The sequence below is a fragment of the Fukomys damarensis genome, unplaced genomic scaffold, assembly GCF_012274545.1.
Source record: "Fukomys damarensis isolate Sample0158 unplaced genomic scaffold, DMR_v1.0_HiC HiC_scaffold_27, whole genome shotgun sequence".
In the NCBI taxonomy this organism is placed as follows: Eukaryota; Metazoa; Chordata; class Mammalia; order Rodentia; family Bathyergidae; genus Fukomys; species Fukomys damarensis.
Genome location: NW_022900939.1, coordinates 48,147,036 through 48,163,825, shown reverse-complemented (window position 1 = coordinate 48,163,825; position 16,790 = coordinate 48,147,036). Strand labels below are relative to the sequence as shown.

General features: G+C 38.7%; 1 protein-coding gene across 20 annotated transcripts in view; it reads right to left on the bottom strand.

Annotated features, from left to right (window-relative positions):
- Positions 1 to 1,085: 1,085 nt before the first annotated feature.
- Dst (dystonin) overlaps positions 1,086 to 16,790 on the bottom strand; it is a 316,182-nt gene continuing 300,477 nt past the window's right edge. For 7 of the 20 annotated variants that reach the window (XM_033756553.1, XM_033756554.1, XM_033756556.1 and 4 more), the window contains 11 exons: positions 15,297 to 15,460; positions 14,392 to 14,554; positions 13,751 to 13,905; positions 13,514 to 13,588; positions 12,505 to 12,522; positions 9,435 to 9,552; positions 7,543 to 7,614; positions 6,426 to 6,625; positions 5,882 to 5,992; positions 2,554 to 2,677; positions 1,086 to 1,662 (listed from right to left, as the gene is read on the bottom strand). In XM_033756553.1, the coding sequence (XP_033612444.1) occupies positions 1,400 to 1,662; positions 2,554 to 2,677; positions 5,882 to 5,992; positions 6,426 to 6,625; positions 7,543 to 7,614; positions 9,435 to 9,552; positions 12,505 to 12,522; positions 13,514 to 13,588; positions 13,751 to 13,905; positions 14,392 to 14,554; positions 15,297 to 15,460 (1,463 nt within the window). In that variant the 3' untranslated portion in view covers positions 1,086 to 1,399. The remainder of the gene's footprint in view (positions 1,663 to 2,553; positions 2,678 to 5,881; positions 5,993 to 6,425; positions 6,626 to 7,542; positions 7,615 to 9,434; positions 9,553 to 12,504; positions 12,523 to 13,513; positions 13,589 to 13,750; positions 13,906 to 14,391; positions 14,555 to 15,296; positions 15,461 to 16,790) is intronic. The other 13 variants (XM_033756555.1, XM_033756557.1, XM_033756559.1 and 10 more) reach the window with 4 other exon arrangements.

Genomic DNA, 16,790 nt, shown 5'->3' with positions numbered 1-16,790 from the left:
GACTATTTTGAGAATGATTCCTTTCAATGTGTTTTTAGTGTAATAAGTTATTTAAAAATTAAATATTCACCACATTTCGTTCACATTTAAAATTACCTTAAAAAATTCAGTCATCCTACACCCATCCTCTGGTTTCAATTTATGCTTTAGTGATTTATTAACTTATTCCTCCTTGACTATAAGGGGGCAGGAACCTGTAGCCGCGGTGTCATCAACAGTGGCTAGCACATGGCTGGTACTTATTGAAACATTCGGAGAACGAGTGGTTCATACTAATTTATTATTTGATGTACCCAAAACTTAGCCTGTCATACTATTATATAAGCTTTATTTAAAACAAACAATAAAAGGTCACTTTAAATAACCAGGTATTCCATATATTCACGTGAATATGTTTTATTAAATGCAGACTAGTATTTTATATAGCATGTGAGCATACATAATAAATTAAAATGTATATATTTATTAAATATAGGTAGATATAATACCACAACATGGTTATTTCAGATGAGAAATGAAAATAAACCCATTTTAATGTATCTTTTGGTCAATCCAAACTGATACTGCTTATAAAAAATACACCAATTTTCCCTGGGGAAAAAAATTAATTCCATAGCAATGTAGTTAAGGGACATTTTTTATTTCATAGCTTTTTGCAAGCAAAAATTGCTTTATTACAAAATGAGTTCAATGATACAGGTGCTACTGTCCACTCAAGCAAAAGAAAACCTCAAATTTATATGACTGCACTTTATGCTTATATTCTTACAGTACAATAGGCCTAGCATCCAGGATGCTTCTGGCTGGCTGCCTCTAAAGCCACGGCACAGAAAAGCTATCTCGTTCTTGAGTGTCATGGTACTGGCAAGTGCTTAAGTAAATGCCTGTGAGTTCTCTGTCAGATACTACTAGAAGAATTGTGTGTGGATATGTTTGTCTTGCTGCCCTCCAACTTTCACTTTACATTTCTATCACCTTAAAATATATCCCTGGTCTGTGTCTTCCAGCTGTTTGGAATTTCCGTAGAAAACGAGAAAATACATCATGAGATGTCCTTAGTGTCAGCTATCGATGTAGCGCTGTGGTCGTCAGAGAGAATGGAGACTTACCTGTAGTACAGTAACTGACTTTAGTGTGTGCTTAGTGTGCATGTTAGGTGCAGAAATGTTAGCTCACATCAAACTCTTTCTTCCCTATCACATATGATGTGACTTTAGCCCCAGAATATCTGACCAAAAAATGATACAGATCAAATAAAAAGGCATATACACAGATAAGGCCATCTGCAGAATTTTCAACTCATCTCCTGGGGTATTTCACAATCATTTCTACATCATACTTTACACTGTTCAAACTTAAATAATAAATGTTTAAGGAAGGCCCAGAGGAGCAGACTGCACTATCTCTTGGAGGACTTGTCCAGTCTGCTGCCAGGTGATCTCCTCTGAGGTGTGGGGATTTTGGAAGGCTTGCCTGTGGATGGCCGAGAAGCTGCTCGGGGTACAGGTCTGTGTGTCTGGGGGACCGGCTCCACATCTGAGCACACAGACTGGATTTCCGAGATGTCAAAGTCGGACGCATCACTGCCTCTGCGGCTGCTGGCCCTGCTGCCAGCTTTGCTGCCAGCACGGCTTCCGGGTCGGCTGGGCGTCCTCCTGGGATCTGAGAGAGAGCAGAGATGGGTCACCTCTACCGCTGATTCTTCCCCAACTCAGACTTGAAGCTGACCCACCTTGAATCTCAACCTTTCTTTCTGACACTTTCTAGGTACACTTTCTCTGTTACACAGGGCAGGGAGCCTCACTTTAACTATACATAATACAGCAAAAGCTAGGTATACATACATAAGGTAAGTTTCGGCTTACCTCACTTAAAACAGAACTCTGTTTATTACAAACAGACATAAGAAATGTACCTGTCACGTGAGCTATGCCTTCTAAAGTTTAGCAAGTGTACCCTCTACACATGGGGCAGACTCCAGGTTGAGGTCTTGCCTGAGGACAGGTAACTAAAGCATGCAGGAATTTAAAAGCAAAGACTTAGAAGTTTAAAGAAGCTTCAGACTAGCTGAGCTCAGGACTCAAGCGTTCAGAAGCTCACTATTCTGTGAAGATTCGTGAGAGGTGAGAGGTGCTGGTGTAAGGCCCAGGATGGCTGGGCTTTCCAACCATCTGACAAAGAGCCCCTTGCAATGTCCAGGCAGGAGCCCAGGCTAGGCTGTCCAGTTTGACTGGGTTGAGTATTGTGTCTTCTTTTCTTATGGTCCACAGTCATTCTCTTATCTTTCTTTTGTACTTTCCAAAAGGTATTTCTTAGTCACCTGCTCCCAAAGCTCATTCATCCTGACTTTGTTGGATGTCTAGAATTTTAAGAATGCAGCAACTCAGAATCTCCTTCCTTTGCTGGGGGTGTGGATCAGTGGTAGAGCACTTCATGTACAAGGCCCTGCCCTTAGGACTGCAAAGAAAAAATAATTGTTCCCCAGTTGGGAAGAAAGGGGATCTTCATCTATTAGTCTACTGCAAGCCATTAAGAAAGAAACAGCCTACTTACCAGCAAACTGTGTTCGGACTCTGGCAGCTGCCGCTGTGATCAAGCCACTCTCCTCTCCAGAGTGGAAGCCTTTTCCTGATAAATACCCTGGAAGTCGCAGCTTGCTGCCTTGTATTGGTGTTCCCTGTATTTAAATGAGAAAAGACGTCTCAAGAACTTGCTCAAGTTCACAACATTCCACTGACACCACTTCTTCACAAATGGTGGACATCTACACAAGACTTCTTCAGGAGGTAGAAACTTTTCAGTTAAGGCACAGGGCTCTTGCTTGTTTCTTCCTCCCACTTTTCATTCTCAGTGACTTCATCAGAAAACCTCCAAAGGAAATGAATTTGTGGTTGAAGAGAAAATACAAAAATGAAGGTCCCAAAATAACACAAAAGTGATGGCAAAGAAAAGAAATCAGACTGGACACAGAGATCTTCCAGATCAGTAACTGAGCAAGTACTGCAATTCCAAGAGTCACTGCACAAAGGATGGATGACTTTCTGAGGTACAGAGGGGATGGGGACTCTGAAAGCTTTGTCTGGAATTCTGCTCTAACATTTAACTAGGCAGAATTAAACAAACAGAAACAGAATGCAGAGTACACAAATGATGCCCAGAGAGCCATTATTCAAACAAACTTAACTGAAAAAGGAAAAGAAGTGTGTTTTATATTGGTGCCATATTACTTCACTTCTCAGCTGTACCATTTCCATGGTCCTATGTTCAGGATCTACAGGCATGGGCCAGGGATGTGGCTCTGTGGCTCTGTGGCTCAGTGGCTCAGTGGTTCCGCTGGCTGCCTCGCAGGAGAAAGGTCCCGAGTTTGATCCCCGGTTTAAAAAAAAAAGGATTTGCAGGCAACTTTTTGGGATAATTCTTTTTAAATTCTTGTAGGAGTTTTCAGAGAATGTCTAAGCAATCATAAGACTTTACAACAAGTCCGAAATCATTGCATTTTTCCATATTACAACACTGCGAATATTCTGACAAGGTTGAAAAAAAAATAAACCTCTTAAAGAGTATTACAGATGTCACATTCCTCAATTAACATGCAGCCAAGGAGCTATTTGTAGGTAATAAATCTGTACAGATTGTATGTACATTTAAAAATAATTTTCTTTTTAAAGATAGTTTTAAATGCTTAATAATACATAGGACCTTTTGATACAGTAGAATTGCATTTAATAATATAAATGGAATGCTAAAGTGCTCAAAATACTTTCACATACAGAACCATAATTAACAGTCACTCACCTAATCACTTTTTTTTTTTTTTACAAATTTGAGAAATTAGGGCCCAAGGAAGAACATAATATGACAACGCTGCCTAGCTAAATTTCTAATTTAAAAGAATTTAAACAATCCATAAGGGAACATGGGCACATATCACTCATGGTGGCAGAGTTTATTCCCATGAAAGACCAACATCTTTCTTTCTTTACAGAACGAAACATGTAATTTTGCACTAGTCCAAATAATACATTTTAATTTGAGAGAGTTTCTACTTTTTAAAAATTTGGAGCTGGGTATGGTGGTGCACGCCTGTCATTCAAACATCTGGAAGGCTGAGGCAAGAGGATCACCGGGAGTTTGAGGCCAGCCTGGGCCACAACGGGAGGAGCCCCTGCCTTAAAAGACAAAACAAAATTGAACATAGCATCTTGGTTCTAAATTAAAAAATAATAGGAAGTCTGATCGAAAATTGTGATTTAAACTTTAAAAAATCATGACAGTAAAAACCACATCGCCACTAACCTCCCCCAGATGCTCTCCTTCACTTCAAACACACTCACCCGCCCTTCTCGCCACTTTCTGAAGCAGCTCTGGAAGGCCTTCTTCGTGAGCATCTTTAGTTGTGCTGCTGTGGCTGCCTTACTGTCCTGAAATGCCTCCAAATGTCTGCCTTTCACGGTCATTTGACTCGGGAGGAGCCAGACTGTGCACAGCGAATAAGGCGGAAGAGGACACATCGTGCGATTTGGGTGAGCCTGCCTTTCTCCCGGACAGTACTCAGCGGCAGCAGTCACCGTATCTGAAGTACACTGCACAAAGACACTCACAAAGGAGGACTTCCAGAACCACTTCCAGAAGTGGCGAGAATGACGGAGTAAGTGTGTTTGAAGCTGCGGAAGGGAAGCTTGAAGGGGATTGACAGCAATGTGTTTTCCTATGGTAATACATTTTTACTTAAACATTCAGCTTATACTTCCATCTAACTGTAGGTAGGTTGTTGCTATAATCCAACTATAACAACTGACAAGACAACTCTAGATGGCATCTATGGCCCTAACATTCCCCACTGAGGGTGGGAATGGGAACGAGGAGCTTCGAAAAATGAAGAGGAAGAAACAGGAAAAGCTGAAGAATGAAATGTCTCTACCACTTAGTAGCAGTGAGACTGCCACGAAATTATCAAGGTAATGTACTCTTCTCTGGCTACCTCTTACTATTAACGTGCTGTACAAGAGTCTCAGCCTTTGAGCTGTATTTAATTAAGATGAAATAGTCTCCTTCATTTCAAGAAAAAATGTTTAGCAAGTTTTTCCTAATGATTGTGACTAATAAAACATGTGACTCTTTGGACCTATGCGTGTCATTTCAGAGGAAAGTGTGCAACAAAGATACGTGACTGACGTCTAATCAAGTGTACGGTATGTGAGTTATGTCTGATAAATTTTACAGCCCCTAAATATCTTATGCCCAAATATGAGGCCCTACGGAGAAGTTATAGCATTCTTAGTTATTGAAATCTGACAAATGTACCTTTGGGTAACAAGAGTAACTTTCTGCACGTTTAATCCTGTCCCTCCAATCTCCTGCACTGATCACTGATAATTTATGTCACATATACCTCTTGTTGTTGGGCAGAAATGACCTCAATGGACAATCAAAAGGTACATGACCACAGCAAACATTCACTAAAATTCTCTTCACTAAAGTGGTTCTCTTGCAAATGGTACTGCCTCTCACTCCCATCTGAAGGGGGGATGTTGCATTTCTTGCCCAAATGATGTCTATGACCAAAAACATTCTATCAGCATTAAAAGAAATTTTACTTAAGTCTGAATATAATCTCCTGTCCTTCACTCCTGGGGGAGATATAGCAGAATGATGTGAGGGAGAACAAGTGTGACGCTGTCAGACTGACACTGTCTTTTCTGTTAATCCCTTGCTCTTATGTCTTTAAAGAACTACTAGGTTGATACTTCTTTTGTAGAAGTCTATAAAAAGATGCGGTATTATCAAAATCACACAAACTCAGGGAGTGGTGAGGCAGTGTTAGTGGGTGACAGTTCCAACTACAGAGACTGTTAAGGCTGGGGACTGGGCCTTACAATACCTCTGCAGACGACACGGCAAAGTCTGGGCCCTCTGCTGGCTTACAAGGAGCTGACATTTTGCTGTTTGTCAACCATGGTTTACCATAATTGCGTGTTAAAGGATGGAGAATCTGTATGGAACAATGGCAAATCAAACGTAAAGGACAGCAGGTAAAAACCAAAGGCACAGAAAGAGATATTTACAGCTGGGAGTCACATTTCACAGTCAGAATAATAATTTTTAAAAAAGATGGAAAGATCTGATGGAAAATCATACAAACTGAAAAAAAAAAAAAAGAGAGAGAGAGAGAGAGAGAAAGAGAGAATGAAACCTTAAAAAGAAAATTCAGTCTGAAAGATAACAAAGCCCCTGTTTAGATAATCTCTGTATGGGTCACTAGGCAAAGGCATATTTTTTAAAACAAGAAAATCTTCAGTTTCCCATACTGTGAGAAGAGACACAAACGGAGACAAGTAGCTCTACATTCTAGGGATGTGAAACATTCAAAAGCATACTCAGGACACTGGGTTGGAGGAGGACAAACCTTCATTCCGGGGTCCTACCTTGGGTGTGCTGGTGGCAGGAACCTGTGGGGAGGCCCCCTGACCAGCCTGGCTGGACACAGAAGTTGATCTGTTTGGTGAAGCTCCCCGAGAGGAAGGCCGAGATCTGCGGCCCCGGGGTCGGAAGGCAGCCATGCCCTGACTGGCACCATCTGCTAAGATGAACTTCTCACGCAGCTCCATGTTGGTCCTTCCTTTAGCTGAATAACACACCGACACACAACAACAGCACATACAAAAGAAGGAAAATAGGCACTCAATCATTAATGAAAAGAACGACCACCTAATACGAGAGATACGCTGAGAATTTTAAGAACATCTTTTTGCCATGCCAACTCCAATTCGGCATAACAAAAAAAGTTAAAAGCATTCCTTAACAATGCATTCCTTTTGGATACAAGTGAGTTCGGGAAGGGGGAAGAGGTGTGCTTATTCTAACACTAGACACCAGGAAGAATAACCACTATAAACGAAAGAATCAGCATGAAAATAATGGAAAGCTCATGCTAAAATACTGTTAATCCACCAGCTATTGATGCCACAAGGTCTCACTGCCCTTTCATCACACTGAGAAGACAAGCCAGGAGGGCAGTGATTGTGTCTTTTTGCACGTGCTACAGAGGTCAGGAGAATGCTAGTATTTAACATGGGGATTAATTAACCAGTAGATTACACAGAACGAAAGATGGCTCATTAGTCACAATGACAACACAGAAACTTCAGATTTTTCACTGACATGAGGCAGCTAATATTTTTACTTTATGCTTTGAGAAACTTTTACCAACATGCAATAACAAACACCAGACCCAAGGATCGGTGAGGTAGTCAGCGATACAGCACTCATATAAACACATATGCACATGGAGCACAGGCCTCAAGAACCCAATGAGCAACGTGTTAGTACGTGTCTGATCACTTATGTAACACCTGCTTTTGCAACACACTGGAAGTGTGTCCAATTTCTAAAATTTAAATTTGGAAGCACCAGCTCACAGTTGGATACAAGTTAAGCCAAATGCAATGGAGCATGTTGTATTAAAACAAATAATTAAAGCAAGAATGTAGAAGTAGAAAAGAGAAAAGGAAAGAGGCAGAGGCAAAGAGACGGGTTGCCAACCTATAGTAGGCTGAGTAGTAGTAATTGAAGAGTTTGATTCCGAACGTAACATTTTACTCCCATGATGATGAACTAGAAAAAAATGACACAGGATACCAATCACATTTAAGAATACTGTTAGCAGAAGAAGAAACAAAGTACAGTAGTTGAATATACAAAGAGTGCTTTTCAGCCTGTAGCACACATTTTAGAAGAAAAGTGGCATCAAGAAAAGAACCCCTCAAAGTTTGGCTCAACAAGAAAAATGCATGTGGAAGACTCTGCCACAGTCACCCCAGCTAGTTTCCTAAGCTAACTAACAGAACAGTCTGCATTCTGATTTCTCTGCTCATAAACGGAGCTGCACAAGGCCATCACTTCCACAATCACAGATGTACACTGTCATGTACCTTGTAGTGACATTCTGGTCACTGAGGGACTGCACAGTATTTGATGGAGTCTTGTAACACCATTCCACTGCCTTGTCGTGAACTTGTGACGATGCAGGTTCAGACAAACGTACTGTGCTGTTATCACTAGAAGCACAGCACAGAGAGCTATGCCTAGGACATAATGCTTGTTACCTGTTTATGTATCTACCACATTGCATTTTCCTGTTACCTTAGATGGTGCTCCTTATAAAAGTTAACTGTAAAACAGCACACTGTGTTATGCCAGCAGTACCTGTGCATACCTCATGTTAACTGTATCTCTTTCTTACACTATTTTCTCTTGTGCTTGATTTAATCTATGTTGTTTTGTTTATCACAACTCTGGGAGCACTAGGTAATACTGTATACACATCATAGCATATAGCCTAGGTGTGTAACAGGCTAGATACATCTAGGTTTAAATACACCCCATATATGCACAATAATGAAAGTGCCTAACACACTGCCTAGACTACATCTCCATTATTAAGTGATAAATGAATGATAAAAGGAAATGGGTGCTTTTATTCTTATTTCGCTCCTCCTTTAAATATGTCTACAGCCAACAGAGAATCAGACCACTTTGTGTGGTTGTGTAACAATCCACGGTGGCCGTGGCAGACAGACCTGCCGATACTCAATAATCTGCAATCCTCAGATGACAGAATGGAATCCAAGAAGCTCCAAGAGGCAGCCTTCACCTCCCACTTAGTAACCTAAATCGACAGCACTGGTGTAGAAACTGCAAAATGACTACCTGAAGCTCAAGACTAAAGCAAATGATAACAGTTCTACTGTTTCTTTCTTGCAAAGTAAGAAAAATGTGCCTACTGAGTTGATGGTGCCTAACTAGAAACTGCAATCAAATGTTCACTAGCAAATCAATTTAGAATTTAAAAATTGGTTGTAGGATCTGAAAATTAAAAGTTAATAGCTAATATAAGCTTGTAGATATGCAATGGACTATAGTATTATATACTTATATTTTTAATATTACAATCTGTGACTTCAAATTAAGAGTCGTTTAACAGTTCACTGCTATTTTAAGGATTGCTTTCTTCAAGTCTCCTTCATTTCATAACATCTTTGACTTTTAAACTTTTTCTATCTAATAGTATTGTCTCAATTCCTTTTCCTACTGTGTTATTTAATGGCAAACCCCTTTGTTGGTGAATGTAAGTGCTCATTTTAAAAATTACACATAGGAGGGTCTCATAAAGAAAACCTACTCTAGTATTTCCTGTCCACCTGTCTCATATTTATTCCAGAATTAGTAAAGTAGTGAAAAAAACCAAAAACAAGGAGAAAAATATGGTTTACATGACTGCCACAAGTTGTTTGGGAACATCAGGCTGGGGACTACGGTGAAACCCTATCAGAATCAGGGTCCAAATCATGGCCAGTATGTTTTCAATGCTGGAAAATAACAAAAAGCTGGTCTATTTTCATGGTGCTGTCACCTTGAACCAAGCATCTCCTTACCCCTGCAAGGATCATTTTTCACTAAGAACTCATCAAGTGCCATCCATCCACCTCCAACACGGACCATCACGGTACTTCGAAGGATCCGAACCAGCCGCAGCTGCTGGGAGTCTCCAAACTGCACGGTAAAGAAAGAGAGAACTCTAATTGTCAATAGTAATTCCAAGCTAAAGTGTGATGTGTGATCTGCAGGAGCTTAAGCAACCAATTTTGTTCTCTTGCTTAGTTCATAGTGATTAGTGAAATCTCAGAATAAGGAAGCTGTCATGATCTGCGTTAGCTGCTACATGCTGATTTAGCCCAAAGGAAACATGAGAAAAAGATTCAAAGGTTATCAAGTATAACATTGAAGCTTTATTCTAAAAATATTTTGTTCTTTCTTGTAATAGAATCAACATTAGTAAAGCAGTAATTGAAAAATGTTTTTAGAAATTAAACAGCCATGAAAATAAGCACTGGTCCATTTGCCATAGACTTATACAAAGTAAGCAGATTCAAAAGCAAGTTTAATAAATTCTTATTTCTCTCTACTAAAACTACATTTTGTGTGGCACTAGGGATTAGGCCCAGGGCCTCTGAACTGAGCCCATATCCCTATGCCATTTTTATATTTTTACTGTGAGACAGTGTCTTAGCAAAGTTGCCCAGCCTGGGCTCAAACTTGTGATCCTCCTGCCTCACCTCCCAGAACACTGGAATCACAGGTATGTGCCAACATGCCTGGCTTAAAATTACCTCTTATATTAAAGCTGATTTCCACTGAAACCTATGGGAGAAATCTTTATAAACACGTTTTGTTTTAAGATTTCTGTCTTATGGAGAGTAGAGTAATAAAATGAGTATGACTAATAAAAATTTCACAGTCAACTAAAATTCCTGCATCCCTAAATGGTCTGAGAGACCAATTTATTAAAGGATGGATGAATATGCCACCTCACATTACTGTAATATTGTAACAGCCACTGACAAGTTATCAGTGATAAAGCTTTCGAATCTAAAAAGGTTTCTCCAAAGATTTTTGTACTGTAACTGCTGACACTAACAAGCAGTATCTTTTTTTGGCCCCTTCAACAAATTGCCAGTCACTTGGATATGGTATAAATTTGGCAAGTCCCGAGTAAATGCTATGCTATAGGTAGTTCTGGTAATAGGTTTGTTTTGAAAGCCTGTGAGAAATGATTTTATGCTTTTAAATCATTTCTAATAGGCTTATATTCAACCTATAAAAATAATGTACCTCATTTCATGGTTGTCAATCCAGTGGACAACAAAGCAAAATAAATAGTTAATTAAGCACAAGCAGCTTCTTTTCAAAACAGGGAAAACACAACAGTGACACTTATTTGTCTGGGCTATGAGAAACTGTAAACTTTAAGTGAAAATGATTTGCTATTTTCAATAAGCTTTAGCATTAGATTTCAGGAAGAGAACCCTAAAACAAAGCTAACTCAATCCCACTCAGGATCCTAAAACTCAGCAGGACCTAGAAAGCATGTACAATACACAGCAGGACCTCATACATCATAAATATAGAGCTGCGAAGACTATTTCTAAATCCGATTTTTAAACACCAAGACTTGAGTATCTTCTAAGTGAACCTGTTCCTGAAATGTAAATATAAATTTAAATATCAAAATATTTATTTTTAAAATGTATTTAGTTAGAAAAAATTTGGTGCAGCTAATAAGCAAAGGGAAAGGAGGGGATTTAAAGAAAATTACCCTTAAGGAACCAGATAATTTTGGTCCAAGATTATGTTCAAAACAAAAGTTTTAAGGAAGTAACTCAAAGTACTTTCTAGAGATGAAATTTCAAGTCTATTGAATGAGTAATTTTTCTTTTTATTCTAAGAAGACATTCTCTAGCCAACTATCACTGCTTTCAGAATTTCTCTAGTTTTCCCAACAGCCAAATGGTGGGACAAGAAAAAAACAAATTAATGTTCTTTGTGCTTCGGTAAATAAAACCTTTTCAGGTATTTCCCTTATTCTGCCCACAAATAAAAGACACTATTTCATTTCTTGACTCAGAAAATAACAAAAATGGCAAGGTAACACTTAATGTATTATAACAAATAAAATTTTGCCCTGAGTTAATTACCATCATATACATGTATCAAATTATTGTCCTGTATTCATAAATATGTCAATTAAAATATTTATTGGAAAAACTCAATTCAAAGTACCTGAATATTTCTATTTTAAATAACTTATGTGATTGCAAGAGATGAGAAGATAATCTGAAATTTAAGAAGTAATATGGCTTAAAATTAAGCAGCAGAGTAATATTTAGTATATGTCAAGTACTATAGATAATAATTTTCTTTGTGAGAGAATATAATAAAAAAACTTGAATGTTTAAATCAGAATATTTCTTTTGTCTTTAAAGTTCCAACCACGCTGCAGTGCCACTAGGTAGTTCATACTGACTTAAGTGTTATTTATTATAGACATTTGGCCAAGAAGGAATAACTTTTGACTTTAAGATTTTGTGTACATGCAATGTCCCTCAAAATGAATGACAGCACTTAAAATCTCCAGATTAATGTTTGTACATAGAAGATGACAAGCCCTAAATCAGTGACGTAGGACAAATGGGAAAGAGCTGCTTTGGAAAGAACACGTTACTTTAGCCAAGTATCATGGAGCCCTCTCAATGCTCTGTCTTCTCTCGCCACTGTTGACCCTCCTGGCTCCTAAATAGTTAAACACCAATCAGGGCACACAGATGTGTGGAGAATTAAATTTGCGTTCAATAATTACTTGTATAAAATATATGCTAATAGTATTACTGTAAATGGGAATTTAAAACTGTATTTGTAGCACTGTAGCCAAATAAGCTACAATTATCTGGTTTACTTAAAAGTAATCTCCTCATTTGAGATGCAAGGCAAAAAGGAATCCCCGATCAAGGATCCTTTACAGCACTTACAGAAACACCACGCCAACCGACAATATAGTAGCTAGGGACACAGCATGGGAAGATTGGCCATGGCAAGCTTTAATGACTATGAATTACAGTTTTAAAAAGTCATTTGGAACTTGAGAATATACATTCCACTGGTTTATACCTGATTTCCCAGGAAGAACTGATAAAAAAATGAAAAATAGAAAAAAGACACAATTAGTTTAACAGGAAACTTTTTATACGATTTGAGAACACACCACACACTCCCACACTTGGGCTTCTGGATATAGTAACTTATTTAGAGATGTGCAAGTACCTAGTTATCCCAATTTCAAACAAAATAATCAGAAAATTTTCTCTACAAATTTATTGGAAAATCTTAGGATTTCAAATTTAAAATTCTGGGCCGGGGACTTAGCTCAGTGGTTCAGCCGCCTTCCTCAAATTTAAAATTCTGACTATGTACATGATTGTTTTTTAATATGAAAGCATTAAAATAAATAATGTCAATAAGTTAGGTAAACTTAGCACATTTCCTGTCTAGTTACTATGTATCAGAGATGTTCCAAAAAGAAAAAAGACAGAGTGATGAAGTCACATTATTCTTCTGTTCTGAAAGTGAACTAAGTCCGAGATTACAAATACAGTAGAAGCAAAAATTACTGCATATTTCTCATATTTACAAAAATGAGTCAACATTTTGACTTCATGGTTCTTCTTGGAATAACTTTGTTATTCAAAATCTGAAAACTTACCTATAATTATAATAAAATATAAACTAATATGAAGCAACTTGAATTTATGAGATTTAAGTGTGTCACTGTGAATAATTCTTTTCCTTGAAAGAAACGTGCATATGCTGTAAGGTCAAAGATATGCCTTAATATAAAAAAATATAGGTGATCTTCATATAATTTAAAATGAAAATGCTGGAGTGTCATATGTCTTTGAATTTTGATATGATGTAAAAAATAACTAGGATTCCTGGAAAACAACACATATCAAACTGTGTACGGATTTCAATTTCTTCACCCTCCCCCCTTTTTTTGTAGGTACCAGGGATCAAACTCAGGACCTTGTGCTTGCACGTCAGGTGTGGTGCCACTGAGCTAAATCCTCAGCCCTCAATCTCTACCCTTTAAAGGAACAACAAAGTTATTTGGAAAACTTACCCTGTATTTGTTATCACCGATCTGTTCAACTTGAAATCGTTTTGCACATTTACACTTAGCTACCTGCCTTGTGACCTGCCAAAAGGAATGATGAAATATTCAGTTTAATGTTAATATTGCATGATGGAAGCCTTAAAACTTGTGACAACAACTAAAGGGGAAATAAATAAAACAGTTCCACGCATTGCGCATGATGTCCTGGCAGAGCACTGCAGGCAGTGGAAAGACAATGAGTACCTCATCTTCAATTTTGTCAGCATCTGTGATGGGTTTGTACGCATCTTTATTTGGATGAAGAGCTGCTACAAATTCATAGTAGTCAATATATCCATCACCGTCTCTGTCAAAGATGTCTGCAACTGCACTCATCTCCAGGCGACTGGTTGGGAACTCTAAAATTTGCAAAACAACAGGAAGTACTTTACTGTAACTGGTTTTTTCCACCTCAAGACATTATAGATTTCTTCTGTCAGAGTCTGTCACCTTAATTTAAGACTTCCTAGAGCGTTCTAATGACTTATTGACAATGTTAATTTAAAAGGTGAATTATAATGAAGAAAGAGAACTACATTTACTGATTTTCTATTGTATGCCAGGCAACACACAAAAGCTCTAAAAAGCAAACATTGCTAACTTTATTATACTAACAGTGACACAGCTTCAGTAAAGGGACATCTGTGGTCACAGAATTAGTAAGTATGTCTGACTTCGCAGCCATAAATTTAACCGAACATACTTGTTTTTAAAGGTGGTGACTTTCTAGCTAGTTTCAAGGCAAAGATTTATTAGCAGTACAACTTTGTTGGGCCCACAGTTTTAAACTCTGCTTATTTCCCTTGAACACTGTGTCAGTTACAGTCATCGACCCTGAGACTTACTTGAGGAAAGAATTCCATCAATAAATTCTTGCCGAGTAATCTTCCCATCCTGATCTTTATCAATTCTCCTGAAGAAGTCCATCACTCGGGATTTCTTGTGATTCATCCACCGCATGTATTTTTTGCGCCAAATATCAAAATCAAAGTTAGCAAATTCCCTCAGCTAAAAGAGCAAAAGGTTATTTGGTGGAGTTAGTGCTGGTTCACGTTACATTTTAAATATTTTATATTTATATTATCTGAACAAAACTTTTTTAAAAATCTAGATAAATTTCAAATAAAGGAGTATTGCAAAGGTGACTCAAACATATTCTTCTGTAAAGTTTATTTCTAATGTCACTGAGTTTTCTTTACAAATAAGATCTTTATTGTTAAATGGAAAATTTCCCATACCACCAGAGTCACTAAGGCAGAGTGCCTGAAGTCCCAGCTCTAGCCCCATGCCCCTGCCAGCTCAGCAGCTCCTAACCAAGCCCCCCAGTCTGTCTCCCTCTGCATTCACTGTGCCACTCTTAACTCCCACAGATGTCTAAAAATGCCCCAATGTTAGGACATACAGCTCCAGTCTTGGGTCACAGAGTATACATTATTCAAAGTTCTAAATCATAAACAGTTTCATTTGCCAGGAAGTACCACCAGGAAATATGTCAAGTTAGAGCTTTTCTTATGCAGTCAGCTGCTCACTGTTGAAACATGTATCATTTTGCTTCACTGATTTCCTAAATCTAAATCTTATTTATCAGTCTTTTACAAAGGCATACACGCACTTAGAATTTAAAGTACAGCATGCACGCAAACAGCAAGAGTTTGCTTATATAAAAGCAAATCAAGATTTTGGGATAGGGGTATGCATAACAGAGAGTGAGTGCATGACAATATGGAGATGAACACATGAACTTCCGAACCTCTTCCAGCCTGTCTAAGGCATCATTGAGCTTCCTCCTCCTTTCCAACGCGAGGAGCCAGACTTGCTGCCATTTGCTCACCAGCAGGTTTACCCTGGGATTCTTGGTTTCAATTTGTGTCTGTGATCCAGAGGGATATAAGCTGGATGCTGGAAAGCGTTTTTCTGTTAAAAAGTACAAGTTCAGTTAGGATGGCAGAGGTCGCTTCCATCACTCTGGTATGTGTCAATGCTTGGCTGTTTTTGGTGCTAGCCAACTTAATTCCCGAGTATTCCAAGTAGAACTATCCTACTTGAGATGGCGCATGATGTCAAAGTCTAAACCTGTCTTAAATGTGTCTTATTAAGGACCACATACTGATCATGTGAACTGGAGAAATTTATCTGGATGGGGATATTAAACATCAGAAATTCTCTCAATAAGTCTGTGCTTAAAACATTTTCCTGCTTGAAATTCACTCCACTGCATTGACAGTGCAGCATCCTGCGATCCTCCTGTTTGGTTAAGGCAAGAAAAAGAAATCACCTCTGTGTAGCAACATCACCTTAGGATCAGTTACATCAGACTCAGATGCCCTTTGTAGAGCACAAATAAGGCTGAAAGGAGAGTAAGCAGATGATGGAGACATCGGTGTCACCGAAGTCAGCGTCAGGTGCTTTACAAATCTTAATAGAACAGAACACAGACCACAGTGTGTACCAGGGTCCCAATTTCATCCCACTTCTCCTGCGCGTTTCCTGCACATAGTCTCATACTCAAGTTTACTGGTCTCTCCTCCTGGCTGTTTTTCATAAATTTGTGAAATGCTGTAAAACAATTATTTCAAGGTAATCTTATCTAACTAGTCATCACTATTCTCTTGCTCAGTGGCTACTCTGCAAAGCAGGTAAGGCAAGGATAGGCTGACTGGGGTTGGTATTTCTGATCACTACTTTCCCAGGCTGATTATTTTCTGGCTAGGTCTTATTTTCAGAGAAACACAGTAGTTAACTACTGTCTAGGAAACTGATTGGTTTGCAGTCATACAGGTGTCCATGCTACCATCACGTGGATAATACTTACTGAGGATTTAACTGCACACCAGGCAGTACACTGAGCACTTCATGTGCATCAGCACATTTCAGTCCTGCTGTAGTCTGAGAATGTAACTGCCCCCCTCAGGGACAGGGGATGGCGGTCTAGAGGGAAAGTAAGAAGCTCCTAGAGGGATTTCCCAGTTGCTAAGTGCTGGGGACAGCCAAGAAGTCTGCTTCCAGGGCACTTGGCCACTACGCTGTTTCCTTGGCTCACACAGTAATCACAACAGCTCCAAACCCACTTATAAAAGAAATTAAGGCAGTCACACACTTAACATGTGTGATACAAACTGTTATAAATATTCTCCGAGCTACAGCTTCCATTTTATTTTATTCCAAACTACAGCTTTTAATGCCATTTTATTGTGTTAATGGCTTCCCGAGAAGTAGTAAACAGCAGGGAAAAATCTATCCGATC